This window comes from Myotis myotis, unplaced genomic scaffold, assembly GCF_014108235.1.
Source record: "Myotis myotis isolate mMyoMyo1 unplaced genomic scaffold, mMyoMyo1.p scaffold_m19_p_11, whole genome shotgun sequence".
Classification (NCBI taxonomy): domain Eukaryota; kingdom Metazoa; phylum Chordata; class Mammalia; order Chiroptera; family Vespertilionidae; genus Myotis; species Myotis myotis.
In genome coordinates this window covers 48,851,433-48,864,505 of record NW_023416315.1, presented here as the reverse complement: position 1 = coordinate 48,864,505, position 13,073 = coordinate 48,851,433, and the positions used below count along the sequence as shown (strand labels likewise).

The following is a 13,073-nucleotide window of genomic DNA, read 5'->3' as shown; positions in this document are numbered from 1 at the left end:
AAACTTGCTTTGTTTGTGTTTCTGTTTAACAATACCTTCCTTAGTACATATTGTTGATTCATTAACATTGAAGTCAAGGTCAACAGCACTTAGCTCTTGCCTAATCAAAGCTTATCTAACACACATATTTTCTCCATAAGGCACATAACAGCTTCTCTGTGCTTGGGAACACAAGAAAACACTTCAGCATCATGCTTGGGAGAGAGACATATTGAACGGTGAAAACTTTCATAACAAGCCCCCAAAATCGAAAAAAAAAAATGTGGCCCTAAATAGATCACGAATGGACATGTTTTTACAGGATGAGAACTGACGCAAGAGGGCAGGACATTGCCTTGTTGGACCTCAGCTGGGAATGTGAGCTTCAGGTCTCTCTGCAGCTTTAGGTGAAAAAGATAACAAAAGCACCATGAGTGCTGATGCTGGGACTGTAAGTACATTTTAGTGAGAAGGGAAATTTGCAGATACAATTTCTGACAGTAATGAAAGATCAGCTGTACCTGTTAATTGTTAATACTTTTAAAAACATATATATTTCCTTGTCCAGCTGGTGTTGCTCAGTGGTTGAGCATCCACACCTATGAACCAGGAGGTCACATTTTTATTCTTAGTCAGGGAACATGCCTGGGTTGTGGGGTCAATCCCTGGTAGGGGGCATGCCGGAGGCAGCCAATTGATGATTTTCTCTCGTCATTGATGTATCTATCCTTCCCGCTCCCTTCATCTTTGAAATCAATACACATATATTTCCTTTTTAGAAAGTTTTCTTATATCCCAAATCTCAGAGTGATAAATATACTGCATCTTTGGATCATGTGATACCATTAAATTTTTTTTCTTAAACATCCATTCTTTATTCATTTAGCACTAACCAACTTGTTTTCTAGAGAATTTCCCTTTTGAGAAATAAAATTTCTTGCAGATGCTTACTGCAGTAATTCACAGGTAAATTATATGATGGAAAATTTAATTTTTTGGACATTATGATCCATTTAGTCATAGTTTACAGTATCCAAGTTTAAAGAGATATGAAAATAAAACATATCTGGAGGTACTAGATAGCAGCCTCTGTTTAGCATTAAAAATTTGGGAGATTTCATTAAAATGTTGGGTTTCTGACCCTTAAATATTGAATGTGTAATCACTGGGGTGTACACTTGAAACTAAAATAATATTGTATGTCAGTTGAAAAATAAAAAATACTGAATGCTTGAATAACTTCAGATATGCTGCATAGCTTCAGTTTGCCACAGGCGGATAAAGACTACCTCCCTTATCCCCAAAAATATATCCCAAACACGTCCTATTGTTCTCTATTATCAATAGTTTCTCTATTATCAAGAAGTTTCTAAGCTAGTAACTCAGCACCTTTCCCTGCTGATTTTTTAACCAAGGATAACATTGTCTGCTACCCATATCTTTATCAAAGGGAGAAAGTGAAAGGCAGATCAATGGTTTTTATGAGACAGCACCACTGATTTGTATGAACTGCTTGTCCCCTCTGAGCATTCAAGTTGTAATTTCAGGAGCTTCCAATTATTTTAGCCCTGTCAGGATTAGTTATCCGCATTGCTCATTCACGGAAAATGAATTAATCCAGCGGCTCACCGGGGCCTCAGTGGGCGTGCGTGTGTCCTGAAGTAATGGATAGCACACCCAAATTCACAGTGAATCCGATTCCCTCCAGTGCCCAAGTCAGCAAGGTGTGTTGATGGCTGGGCCAGAGAGTATCGTTTAGTGTTTTACCAGACAGGACCCAACCACTGTAGCAGACAGGAGAGAGTACCTTATGTCACAATCTGTATACATTCTGAGCTTTAGGAATCATATTTTATAGTTGAGGTAGAAGAGTCACCCAAAGGTATATGAAACTAACAAAAAAAAAATGAGGTGAAGCTGTAATGGACCACATCCCTGCACAAACTCAAAACTTCCGAAGCACTTGTGGACCATTCCCTCTCACTAATGTGGACAGTTTCTCTTTTCCTCAGTATTATGTAAATTACCATGAAAACAGGGCCTCAAAAACAAGTTCCTAAATCAAATTGCCATATTTTAGCCTATGTTGTATTAAAATTTGGCCCCAACACAAACAGTGTTTTACATGGAACTAGAAACAGAAGCTTAACTGTATAGTAATAAAAAAAAATAGCTGAAATTACTGTTAGGAATAATTAATATCAAAAGGTATTCTGGGGCTTTCATGAATGTCTGTTTTCTTTCCTTATCTGTGGAATATTTCCTTGGGATTTATAATGTCACATAAGCTTTTCCCTAAAAGAAATCTAGATTTTGTATGGTCAAAAGTTGTAGAGGTATTTTCAGTAAATAGTTATTTTATCATAGAGAAGTCAAGTCTAATTTATTTGACTTTTTGGTTAAAAAAATAAAAATAGCTTCCATATAGATTTTCTACAAGTATATTTTATGCTAATTTTCAGAAATTGCTTATTATGCCTGCATTATCAGATGTATTAGAGCTATAATCCTGCTCAGAGGTAGATCACTCTGATTTTATGATATCCTATGGGTTGTGTGTGTGTGTGTGTGTGTGTGTGTGTGTGTGTGTTACCATGGAGGAGGGCAGAGAGAACCTTAGTGGTTTTCTTTTTATATTTTCCTGTTGGATAATATAATTTTTAAAATTACTACTATTTCCTTGTATTTTGTCCAAGTGTGCCAACCACATGATTAGGCAGTCACAACTCATCATATATTATAGTTTTTCATGAAATAACACAATAATAAAAATATATATCAGTAAGGTCATCTTTGTTCTTCATTGAATAATATAAAATATCAATAAATATCTCAAGTTAGGGTAAAATTACTTGGTTAAAATGCACCTAAAACTTAGTAACTTTAGTCTGAGATAGGTAAGTTTTTCTTAAATATATTCACTTAGAAGGAAAACATATATTTTGTATTTAAACTCAAGCTAAAGTTAATATTTTAGTCTTTTAAGCAAATAAATCCAGTATGTCTATAGTAAAAATATTTAATGTTTTAAACTCTGTATTCATATAGAACCCCACAGTGGTAATATTTATATAAATGCATGCCACTAAGTCATGCCTACGCCTGAACCCTTAGAGAGTAAGCCTGCATTATACTAGGAATGGTTTTGAAGGAAAATAAGAACAATAGAATTTTCTTTTGCCTGGTCTCAAGCACCAACTATATTTAGATCAGTTTAAGACGTGTTTATTGTGCCAGAAATACAAGATGGAACAATGCAGAGTCAGTACCTTAAGAAAGCTTAAAGTCCACAGAGGAAATTGGTCGAATAGAGAGATCATCCTATCTAATAAAGAGGGAATATGCTAATTGATTGGCCTGCCCTCAAAGATGGCAGTGCCCATAGTCAATAAGGAGGGAATATGCTAATTGACTGCCACACCCTCAAAGATGGCAGCTCCCACAGCCACAAGATGGCAGCGCCCAGTCCCCTCAGCCCCACTGGGGCGGCAGACTAGCCACAATGCCAGGCCCGCCTCCAGGCTGGCCGTGCCCCTTCCTCCAGAATCCCCCAGTCCCCTCAGCCCCCAGCCACCCAGGGCCAGGGCTGGCCCGAGGTGCAGGCAAGTCTCAGATGGAGGCTTCCCAGCCATGCAGGGCCACCTGAGGCTCAAGTAAATAGGGCAAGCCGGGCTGAGGGACCCCTTCTCCAGTGCATAAATTTTCATGCACTGGGCCTCTAGTTTCCATATAAGATGAGGGGGGATACAGAAATGTGTACAAGGGTGCCATGGACAACAAGCAGGAGTGTTTCCTATACTGAAGCTTTTCTGGTAGGTGAGGCTTGGGGGATGTTAAACTAGATTTTTAAAATAGCTGTTTGTTCAAGGAAATGAGCATAGCATTAGAGAAGGCACTAGGTGAAGTTAGCAAGGGATTTAGTCATTTCACAGTCATTAGCACATAAAGAGAAAGATGAACTAAAATATGAGGGTGTGGGAGAAGGCAGGAGGTCTGCCATTGAGGGCCTTGCAGGCCATACTGAAGAGCTTTCAGAAAAAAAAAAAAAAAAAAGTTTATTTTGGAAAGATCTTTCTGTGTGGAGGATAGATTCAAGGAAAATTATACTGGGAGATGCAAATTGTCTATTAATAATGGTAATACAATAGCCAGTGTGAGATGATGGTAGCCTGTTGGTAGTACATGTAAAAAGTAAGCTTTGTGTTTGAAAAATATAGACATGCTGAATTTCACAGGACAGTGTGTGAGGAAGGGAGGGGCTAAATAAAATCCCAGATCTCTGTCCTGAGACAGGAGCAATGGGGCCAGAGAAAGAATTAAGCATTGGACAAGTCGAGTTAGATATGCCTGTGGAAGGTCCATGCAGATCAGTCATCCGGGTAATTAGATATTGGAGTCCAAATTTTATGGGCAAATGAAATCAGACTTCTCTGATATTCTCCTTGTTCTAGTATAACTTGTCAAGCACTTATGAGCAAAATAACACATTGTAAGGAGAAATATTGCATAAAATGTGAGATGCTGACCTTCATGAAAGGGCTTTTAAGGTTTTTGTTTTTTTATTTTTATTTTTCTTGAAGTAGAAGTGATTTTCAGACTCTCTAGATAATTTTTTAAAGGATTTAAATATAGACAACAGTATGGTGATTACCAGAGGGAATGGGAAAAGGGGAAGTAGAAGAAGGTAAAGGGGTGATAAGTGGTGATGGAAGAAGACTTGGCTTTGTGGTGAACACACAAACCTATATAATCCTATAGGTTTATATAGGTTTGAAACCTATATAATCCTATAGGTTTATATAGGTTTGAAACCTATATAATCCTATAGGATTATATAGGTTTGAAACCTATATAATTCTATTAACCAATGGCACCCCAATTAATTCAATAAAATTTTAATAAATAAATAGGTGAATAGATAAAAGCATTTAGAGAAGGCTCATTTTGTGCTGTTCCTCTAAATTAGCTGTGATTTACATTTTCAAATCTATTTAACTATTTATTTAGGTTTAAACCACAGATACTACTATATTGAAATAAAAAGCAGGGGTTAGAAGTAAAAAAATCAGATCCTAACTGTGTGCAGAAGAGATGAGATAGACAGTGTTTCGCCAGAGTTAATGTCTGTCAAGTACATATTACCAAGTCAAATAATAATGTTATGAATTTTCCCTATCAGCACAAAAATGTAGTTTGATATTCTCATTCTTTTGATCTGACAGTTAAAACCTCTGATATATGAGTGGTTGTGGTACTTTAATGTATTTAATTAGTAATCAGTAACCCCTTAAATAAATAATAATTATTAGTTTTCAAAACTCATGGTTTATGCAAAAACATTTGATTACAATGAAAAGTGTTTCAAATCATAGCAAATAATTGTGAAATAGATTACTAAGAAACATTTTATTATAAGTTTTTATTTCTTTCAGTAATCGATTTATTTGTGTGGAAGAATATATCATAGAGGTGCATAACAATTACATTTATTTGTAAGAAATGTATCCTTTGCTTTATCAAAAGCAAATTAAACAAACAAAAACCTGCTGGCTTCTCAGTACTATTCTACAGTAAAAGGAATAAGGGCTCCTTGGAAAAATGTCTGATTCCAGATCTGGGGAAGGGGAAATTCAAGATGAGCTTAGAGAATCTTGAAGTGCCAAAAAGTGAGAGAAAGACAAGAGAGAGAAGAGAAATGAGGAGGGGTGAAGGCAGAGGAGCAGGAGGAGGCAAGGTATAGAGGAACCCATCTAAAAGAGCTCCCAATAGCTAAAGCTAGAATGTTTTTAATAAAGACATACTGGATTAAATTCAAAGAATGCAATGAAGATAAAGACATCTATAATGCTATACATAAATAATTGAATAAATGAATACATGAATGAATGAATGAATAGAACCCATTTTTCTTACAAAAGAATTCCAAGTAATATATGTAGACATTTCCCCTTCCAGGAGGTGCAGATTAATTCCCCTTACCTTAATTATGGGCTAGGTTATGGTGACTAATTTCCACAGGAAAGAATACAGAAAGGGAAAATAGTGACTTTACAGTAAAGAAATAAGCAGACATCACCCTCATCAACATCACTAGTGAAAAATCATGTTCAAATTGGGCTTGCCCTGATGGGAGATGATAAGAAGGATACCACAATTTGTGGTATTTTTCCTAAACAACAGAGACACCAGTCTAGTCCTAAAAAAAACTTCATACCAACCCAAGCTGAGGAAGATTCTACAAAATACCTGACAGGTAGTCCTTGAAGGGTCAAAGTTAAGAAGGACAAGGAAAGACTGAGAAAATGCTACAGATTAGAGGAGGCTGATGAAGTGGGATGACTGAACACAATGTGAGAATCTTGATTGGATCCTGGAATAGAAAAAAAAAAAAGACATTTGTGAAAAGTAGTCTGTATTTCAGTGAATCATTATCCCTAAGTTAATGTCTTAGATTTGACAAATGTACCAGGTTGTGGAAAATGTTAATGTTAGAGGAAGTTGGGTAAAGGATATATGTACCTTGGTGCATGAAGGTCAATAAAACATATTAATCAGCTATAATATACAGGTTTCCTACATTATAAATATTGAGCTATCATTATGCATTTTGAAATATAATCAAATGAAATAACATTCTCCTCTCTCCCTCTTTCATATATATGTACATGTGTGTTTACACGCACGCGTGTACACACACACACACACACACACACACATAATTCATGGATTATTCCATAAACTAGATAGATAAGTAAATGTATAAAATCTAGAAGGATACACACTAATATATTACTCATTAACATTGGTGAGCTCTTGTGTTTGGGCATTCTCTATTATATTTTTTTAATTTCTTATCAACAATAAGCATGTATTATATATTTTTTTAAATATAGCAATGGTGTTTTTAAATATTAAAATCTTTAGAGGGTAAAAACTTCTCCAAAATATCTTATCCAAATTCATAAAGTAGACTATGTAACAATGGGGAAAAAAAAGAGAAGCTTTCTACCATGTTATTTGAGAAGTGGGCACATTACCAGCTCTCAGAGTTATTGTTAGAAACAAAACTGTGGAAGCACTATGATTTTGCATTCACTTTTTGACTAGCTATTATTGCTGTTCAGATTGCTTAAACAGTTCCACCATGCAGGTTTAATCACTGCACAGAAAACTTAATTCTAGGGAGTGATACACAATCAGGGTAATGGGGTGAAAAATGGTGGCTTGTCCCCAAATAACCACAACATATTATTAGATGTCAAATAAAATCTTAATGTATTTTTGTAGGAAATAAAACTAAATTCTGGGTGTTTCAATACCTCAGACTCTCTTAAAAGTGTATGGTATGTGTTCATGTATACATTGTATATCATAGATTATCTCCAGGAATTTTGTAATTTCAAGGTCAACTCTAAGATCACAGTCACACACTGATGTTGTGAAAGCAATTAACCCATTGAAAAAGGATCACCTTTCAATACATAATGAGAGAGAACTGAGTTGCAAAGCATTTTGTCAGTGTTTCCGCTAACCACTGACCATTGTAAGATGAGGCTTGGTGGCTTGAATAGCATCCTTTCATGTTTTGTTAATATCCTAGGACTTGCCGTAACCGGTTTGGCTCAGTGGATAGAGCGTCAACCTGGGGACTGAAGGGTCCCAAGTTCGATTCTGGTCAAGGGCATGTACCTTGGTTGCAGGCACATCCCCAGTAGGGAGTGTGCAGGAGGCAGCTGATCAATGTTTCTCTCTCATTGATGTTTCTAACTCTCTATCCCTCTTCATTCCTCTCTGTAAAAAAATCAATAAAATATATTTATAAAAAATCCTAGGACTGACTGTCTGAAGAAAAAAAAAAACTATTCCCATATTTCTGTCACTTTTTTCTTTGCTCTTGTGCCACGCCAGCATGACCGAGGGTGATCCCATCCCGAGTGGGGTGTGTGTGTGTGTGTGTGTGTGTGTGTGAAAGGATTAAGGAAAGACAGACAAGAGAATAATAGCTGGGTCTCAGTGGGACGCTGCCTCCCTGATGAGGAGACAACGACAGCGCCCACAAGCCATGTCTTTATTTTATAGCAGATGCCAGGAGGCAAAGTAGGGGCGTGATCAAGTTGTTTACAGCATTCTCATGAGTTTCAACCTCACTTAACTACATGCACCCGAACTCTATCACAAGGCACGTGGGGCTGCGTGTTCGGACCATATGTTCAATCTTACAACCACAGCCCTTGGCTATGATTGTGCTGGGAGGGCCCTGCCCTCCAGCTGGGACTTGCACGTGGCAATGAGAGGACCCTGTCCTTTCATTAGTCCGAGGCTTAAACCTGGCCAAAACGCCATAACCGTGCCCCGCAGCTCTAAATGCAAGGAAGAGGGACATCAACATTTGCATAAGTCACTATTCTATACCTAAAACTGAATGTAGATTTTGATTTAGGAGAAGATAGAGGAGGGATAAATTCTTGCTTCTATCTAAGCTCAGAGAACATGAATGGGAAATATGTTATGTCAATTAATATATATCAAAGGTGTATAAAACCATGATGTGTCTGTTGTTCAACTGTCACTGATATAAAATTGAGTGCCGATTTACTTTCTAGAATTCAGAATTTATCCCTTCCTTTCGACTTTTCCCTTATGAACTTTTCAAGACAAAAAATGATATCTACTTAACTATTGGATTATCATCATCAGATTTCACTTTTTCTCCCTTTTATCTTTCATCACAGATGATAAAGATATTTTACTTGGAATTCATCTGCGACAGTATAGTTGATTAAGCTCAAGTCTAATTGCCTTTGCAGTGCCAGCAGAAACCAAAATTTAATGGCTGTTTTTCCCCATAGTAAAATAAACCTCTGTGAGTCATAGCCTCAGAGAAGAGAATTCTGTAGATTAAGAAAGTCTTTTTATGGACAGTAAAGAACAGATTATTAGAATTATAACTTAAATGTCAAAGTTATTTTTTTTCTCTCTGAACTTTTTAGAATGCAGGAATTCTCTAAACGATTTTTTAAAAATGCAAATATTTGATATAATAGGGTAAACATTTTTAAATGGTTCAAAATCTATCAATGATTTGGAGGAAGAACATAAATTTTCTTTTTAAATTTAATTTTATTATACATATATATTAATTTTATTGAACTTATTAGGGTGAAATTCGTTAATAGATTATACAAGTTTCAGGTGTACAATTCTGTATTGTATTGTGTTCATCTCCCAAAGTCAAGTCTCCTTCTGTCACCCTTACCCCAAATTCAGAGACAGTATTGTGATTCTAAAGTAATTAGAGCTAACCAGTTTGACTAGGTTCGCTAAGATTTCAAATTAAAAGCCAAATAAGTGGATTTAAAAATACTTTTAATGACAAAATTCTAATTATGAGAACTAAGCTTCTATTTTGTGCTCAAAGCTTGATCCTGGGATTGGAAAGGCACTGACCAACATGGCATAATAAATTAGATCATTCCATTTCCATTTCAGGGGTGCATTAAGTAGCAGCTATAAAACAAATCCCCACTGTCACCTTCTTTTGAGGATGGTGACAAAATTGTTTATATTTCTAAAAATTTTATATAATTTCTTCTCCATTGAAATGCCTTAAAATCAAATTAGAACTTTTATAGTCACAATATAGACCAGATATTTGTTCTCTTAACTCATTTATGGCTAAGGCTCAAAAAGATGAGTGGCCGGATTTTCCATTCTAAAGGCAGGGAGCCAACATGAAAATGCAGACAGATGTGAGGCCCAGGAGCAAATGGTAAAAAGCTTCTTTAAGTTCAGTTAGCTATAAACTCAGAGTACTACCATGAAGTTTACTCAGAAAGAAGTAAGATATAAAAAACATTAGAAGCTGAATATATCACCGAACCCTGAATTCAAGTGCTTTCATTCTTTTGTCAAAGGAAAGCTAATTTGTGATAAAATGTGTATTTTAAAAGCATAAGAATTAGCCTCATTTAAAAAGGAAGACATTAAGATTTCATTATACTGCAGGAATTAAATTTTTTACTTATTTCAAATAAACTCTAGACTCCCACATAAAAATTTGAAGTATATAAATCATTGATGGCATTTATGTTAATCAACATAATTACAATTGAAGGCCATTATTTTTTTAAATATATTTTTTATTGATTTCAGAGAAGAAGGGAGAGGGAGCGAGAGATAGAAACATCAATGATGAGAGAGAATCATTGATTGGCTGCCTCCTGCATAACCCCACTGGGGATTAAGCCCACAACCTGTGCATGTGCCCCAACCAGGAATCCAACTGTGACCTCCTTGACTTCTTGGCTCATAGGGGCAGGGCTGAAGACTATTCTTTATGACTACTAGCAATACAATTCACACAGGACACACAATAAATCAAAAGAAGAAATAGGACAAGAATCCAGGACTCCATATTTCTCAGAATAAAACACTTCTTCTTCTTCTTTTTTGTTTTTTTCTGTGCAGATAATAGTTGGAAATAGATGTACTTCATACTGGATGGCAACATACAAAAACTGAACTATAATGTGTTCGTTTGTTTTTTCTTATTTCAGGGGCTGATGTTATCAACTTTGATGGCCATGTTGTGTTGCCATATAGATTCAAAAACAAGAAGACGAAAACACTGAAAGATGTCATTGCCTTGAAATTTAAAACCACCGAGAGTGAAGGGGTGATCTTACACGGGGAAGGACAGCAAGGTGATTACATTACATTGGAACTGAAAAAAGCCAAACTGGTCTTCAGTTTAAACCTCGGTATGTTCCAACTTTTGGCATCATTCTTTCCATTAATGTTTCCATTAGAGAAGTATTAATGCTGTGTAACCCTTAAAATGTAAATTATAATAAAAGTTTACATTGTTATCAGTTCAGTTTAACCCACAGTGGTTTGCATATATTGATATTTATTCATTCAAAAAATATTGCAAAACACCTGTATTGTACAAGGTGTATATTAGCATCTGAATACAGTGGTGGACAAATAGAGAAGGACCTTGGGCTCATAAAGTTTATGCCCTAGTGGAGGAGTAAGGTAATGTCTTATGTGTTGTTACCTTAAAATAACTAAGTCAAAAGAAATGATGTCAAATAATAAGTATAGTTGACCTTTGAACAACATGCAAACCCTCCCACAGTGGAAAATCCACATATAGCTTTTGACTGCAGTCAGCTCTTTGCATCTGCAAATTCAACCAACCATGGATTAAAAACAGTATTTTCTATTGGAGGTTGGGAATCTGAGGTAGGGAATCCGAGGTTGGAATCTAATGTTAGGAATGCTAAAATTTGTTTTCTATTCATGATTGGTTGAGTCCAGGGATACAAAGAGTTGACTGCATTCAATGAGTAAAACCTTCATATAAGTGAGCCCACCAAGTTCAACCATACTATGAAATCAATTAAATGGGCTAATATAATTCTGCAGAGGTAAGAGAGGTCAATATTGGAATATGTACTGAGAAAGGTCCTCTACAAGATGTTCAAGTTGCTATCAATGACAAAAGACAACCATGGGAGAAGAGCTTTTAAAGGAAGCAGTCACTACAGACAGAGCCCTTCCTTACTGTTCCTTGAGCAAGGAAGATGATGTAGATAGAGACAGTGAGTAATTGAGAGAGAAGATGAAATCCAAAAGTTAAGAATTGTTCAAATCTGTAAGAACCTGGAGAGCAGGGGTGTGGGACCGTTTTTCTGCCATGGGCTATTCGGATATTTATAACATCATTTGTGGGCCATACAAAATAATCAACTTAAAAATTATCCTGCTAAATTTAGGAAAAAAATTAAACTAACTCATCCCTAATGCGTTGACAGGGCTAGACTAAAAGATTTTACAGGCCTTATGCAGCCCATGAGCAGAACATTCCCCACCCTTGCTGTAGAGCATGGCACGGAGTTGGATACTATTTTTTAAGCATGAGAAGTTTACTGAGACCTCTATAAAGATAATGGTTCCATCCACATGAGAGTTGAAGACGGACTCCTCAAGTACAAGATGAGTGGTCTCTGTCTTTCAGAAGGTGGCTGTCAGTGGAGATGCAGAAAAATAGGTCCACTGTTGAGATGATTTTAGTGGCACTTTCAGCATGATTTGTAATGAATTGGGTGTTTAGTAAGAAAGGAAGAGATCAAGTAAAAGGTAATTCCTAGGATATGACTTTGGTGCCATTTTCAGAACTAGAGAAAGCTCTATTTTCTCTGTAGAGGAACATTAGTTTAGAGGATCATTCATTTCCTAGACATTTCCTCTAGGAACCGCAGACTTCTGTGTTTGGACAGGGTGCATTTTAGTTGCTGATTGATCATCAAAGTTGAGATTTCTCTTAGAGTGGCATGCCTGAGATTGACAAAAACCGGTGCTGATTGGAGACAAAGAAGGGGGCAATGGATAGGAGTAAATAAGAATATGTGATGTCAGAGACGAGGAAAAGAAAATTGGGGGTTACTGTGTTGAAGTCTCTTAAAATGTCACATAAGAAGACAGAAAAGGGAGGTTACTGTTTAGCAACATAGAGGTTACTGGTGATTTACTCTCAGAATAATATGCATGTAATATAAAAAAAGCTGTCTGGACAGAAATAGACCACACTCTTTACAGTGATAGAAATAGGTGCTAATGTTTTACATATAAATTCTTCATAATATTCTCTACTCTTATTATTGAACATGTATTTATGTGTTACCTAGGAGAAAACTAGCCCTAAATAATTTTTGAAACAAGGTTCAATAGGAGTTAAAAAGACAATATACAAATGATGTATCATAGAGAATTATACATTTGAAACCTATATAATTTTAATGAAAAAAAATGAAGTTAATAAGGAGGAAATGGGGAGAGAAACACAGGAAATGTGTAAGTTATTTTTAAAAAATACACACACACAGCAACTGGATTATATCTTTTATTTTTTTAAATATATTTTATTGATTTCTTACAGAGAGGAAGGGAGAGAGACAGAGAGTCAGAAACATCAATGAGAGAGAAACATCGATCAGCCGCCTCCTGCACATCTCCCACTGGGGATGTGCCCGCAACCGAGGTACATGCCCCCGACCGGAATCGAACCCGGGACCCTTCAGTCCGCAGGC

At 36.2% G+C, this 13,073-nt stretch overlaps 1 protein-coding gene across 1 annotated transcript in view; it reads left to right on the top strand.

Moving 5' to 3' along the window:
• Positions 1 to 13,073, top strand: part of CNTNAP2 (contactin associated protein 2) — a 1,817,652-nt gene that overhangs the window by 826,472 nt on the left and 978,107 nt on the right. The window contains exon 5 of the mRNA XM_036328432.1: positions 10,536 to 10,739. Within this exon, the coding sequence (XP_036184325.1) occupies positions 10,536 to 10,739 (204 nt within the window). The remainder of the gene's footprint in view (positions 1 to 10,535; positions 10,740 to 13,073) is intronic.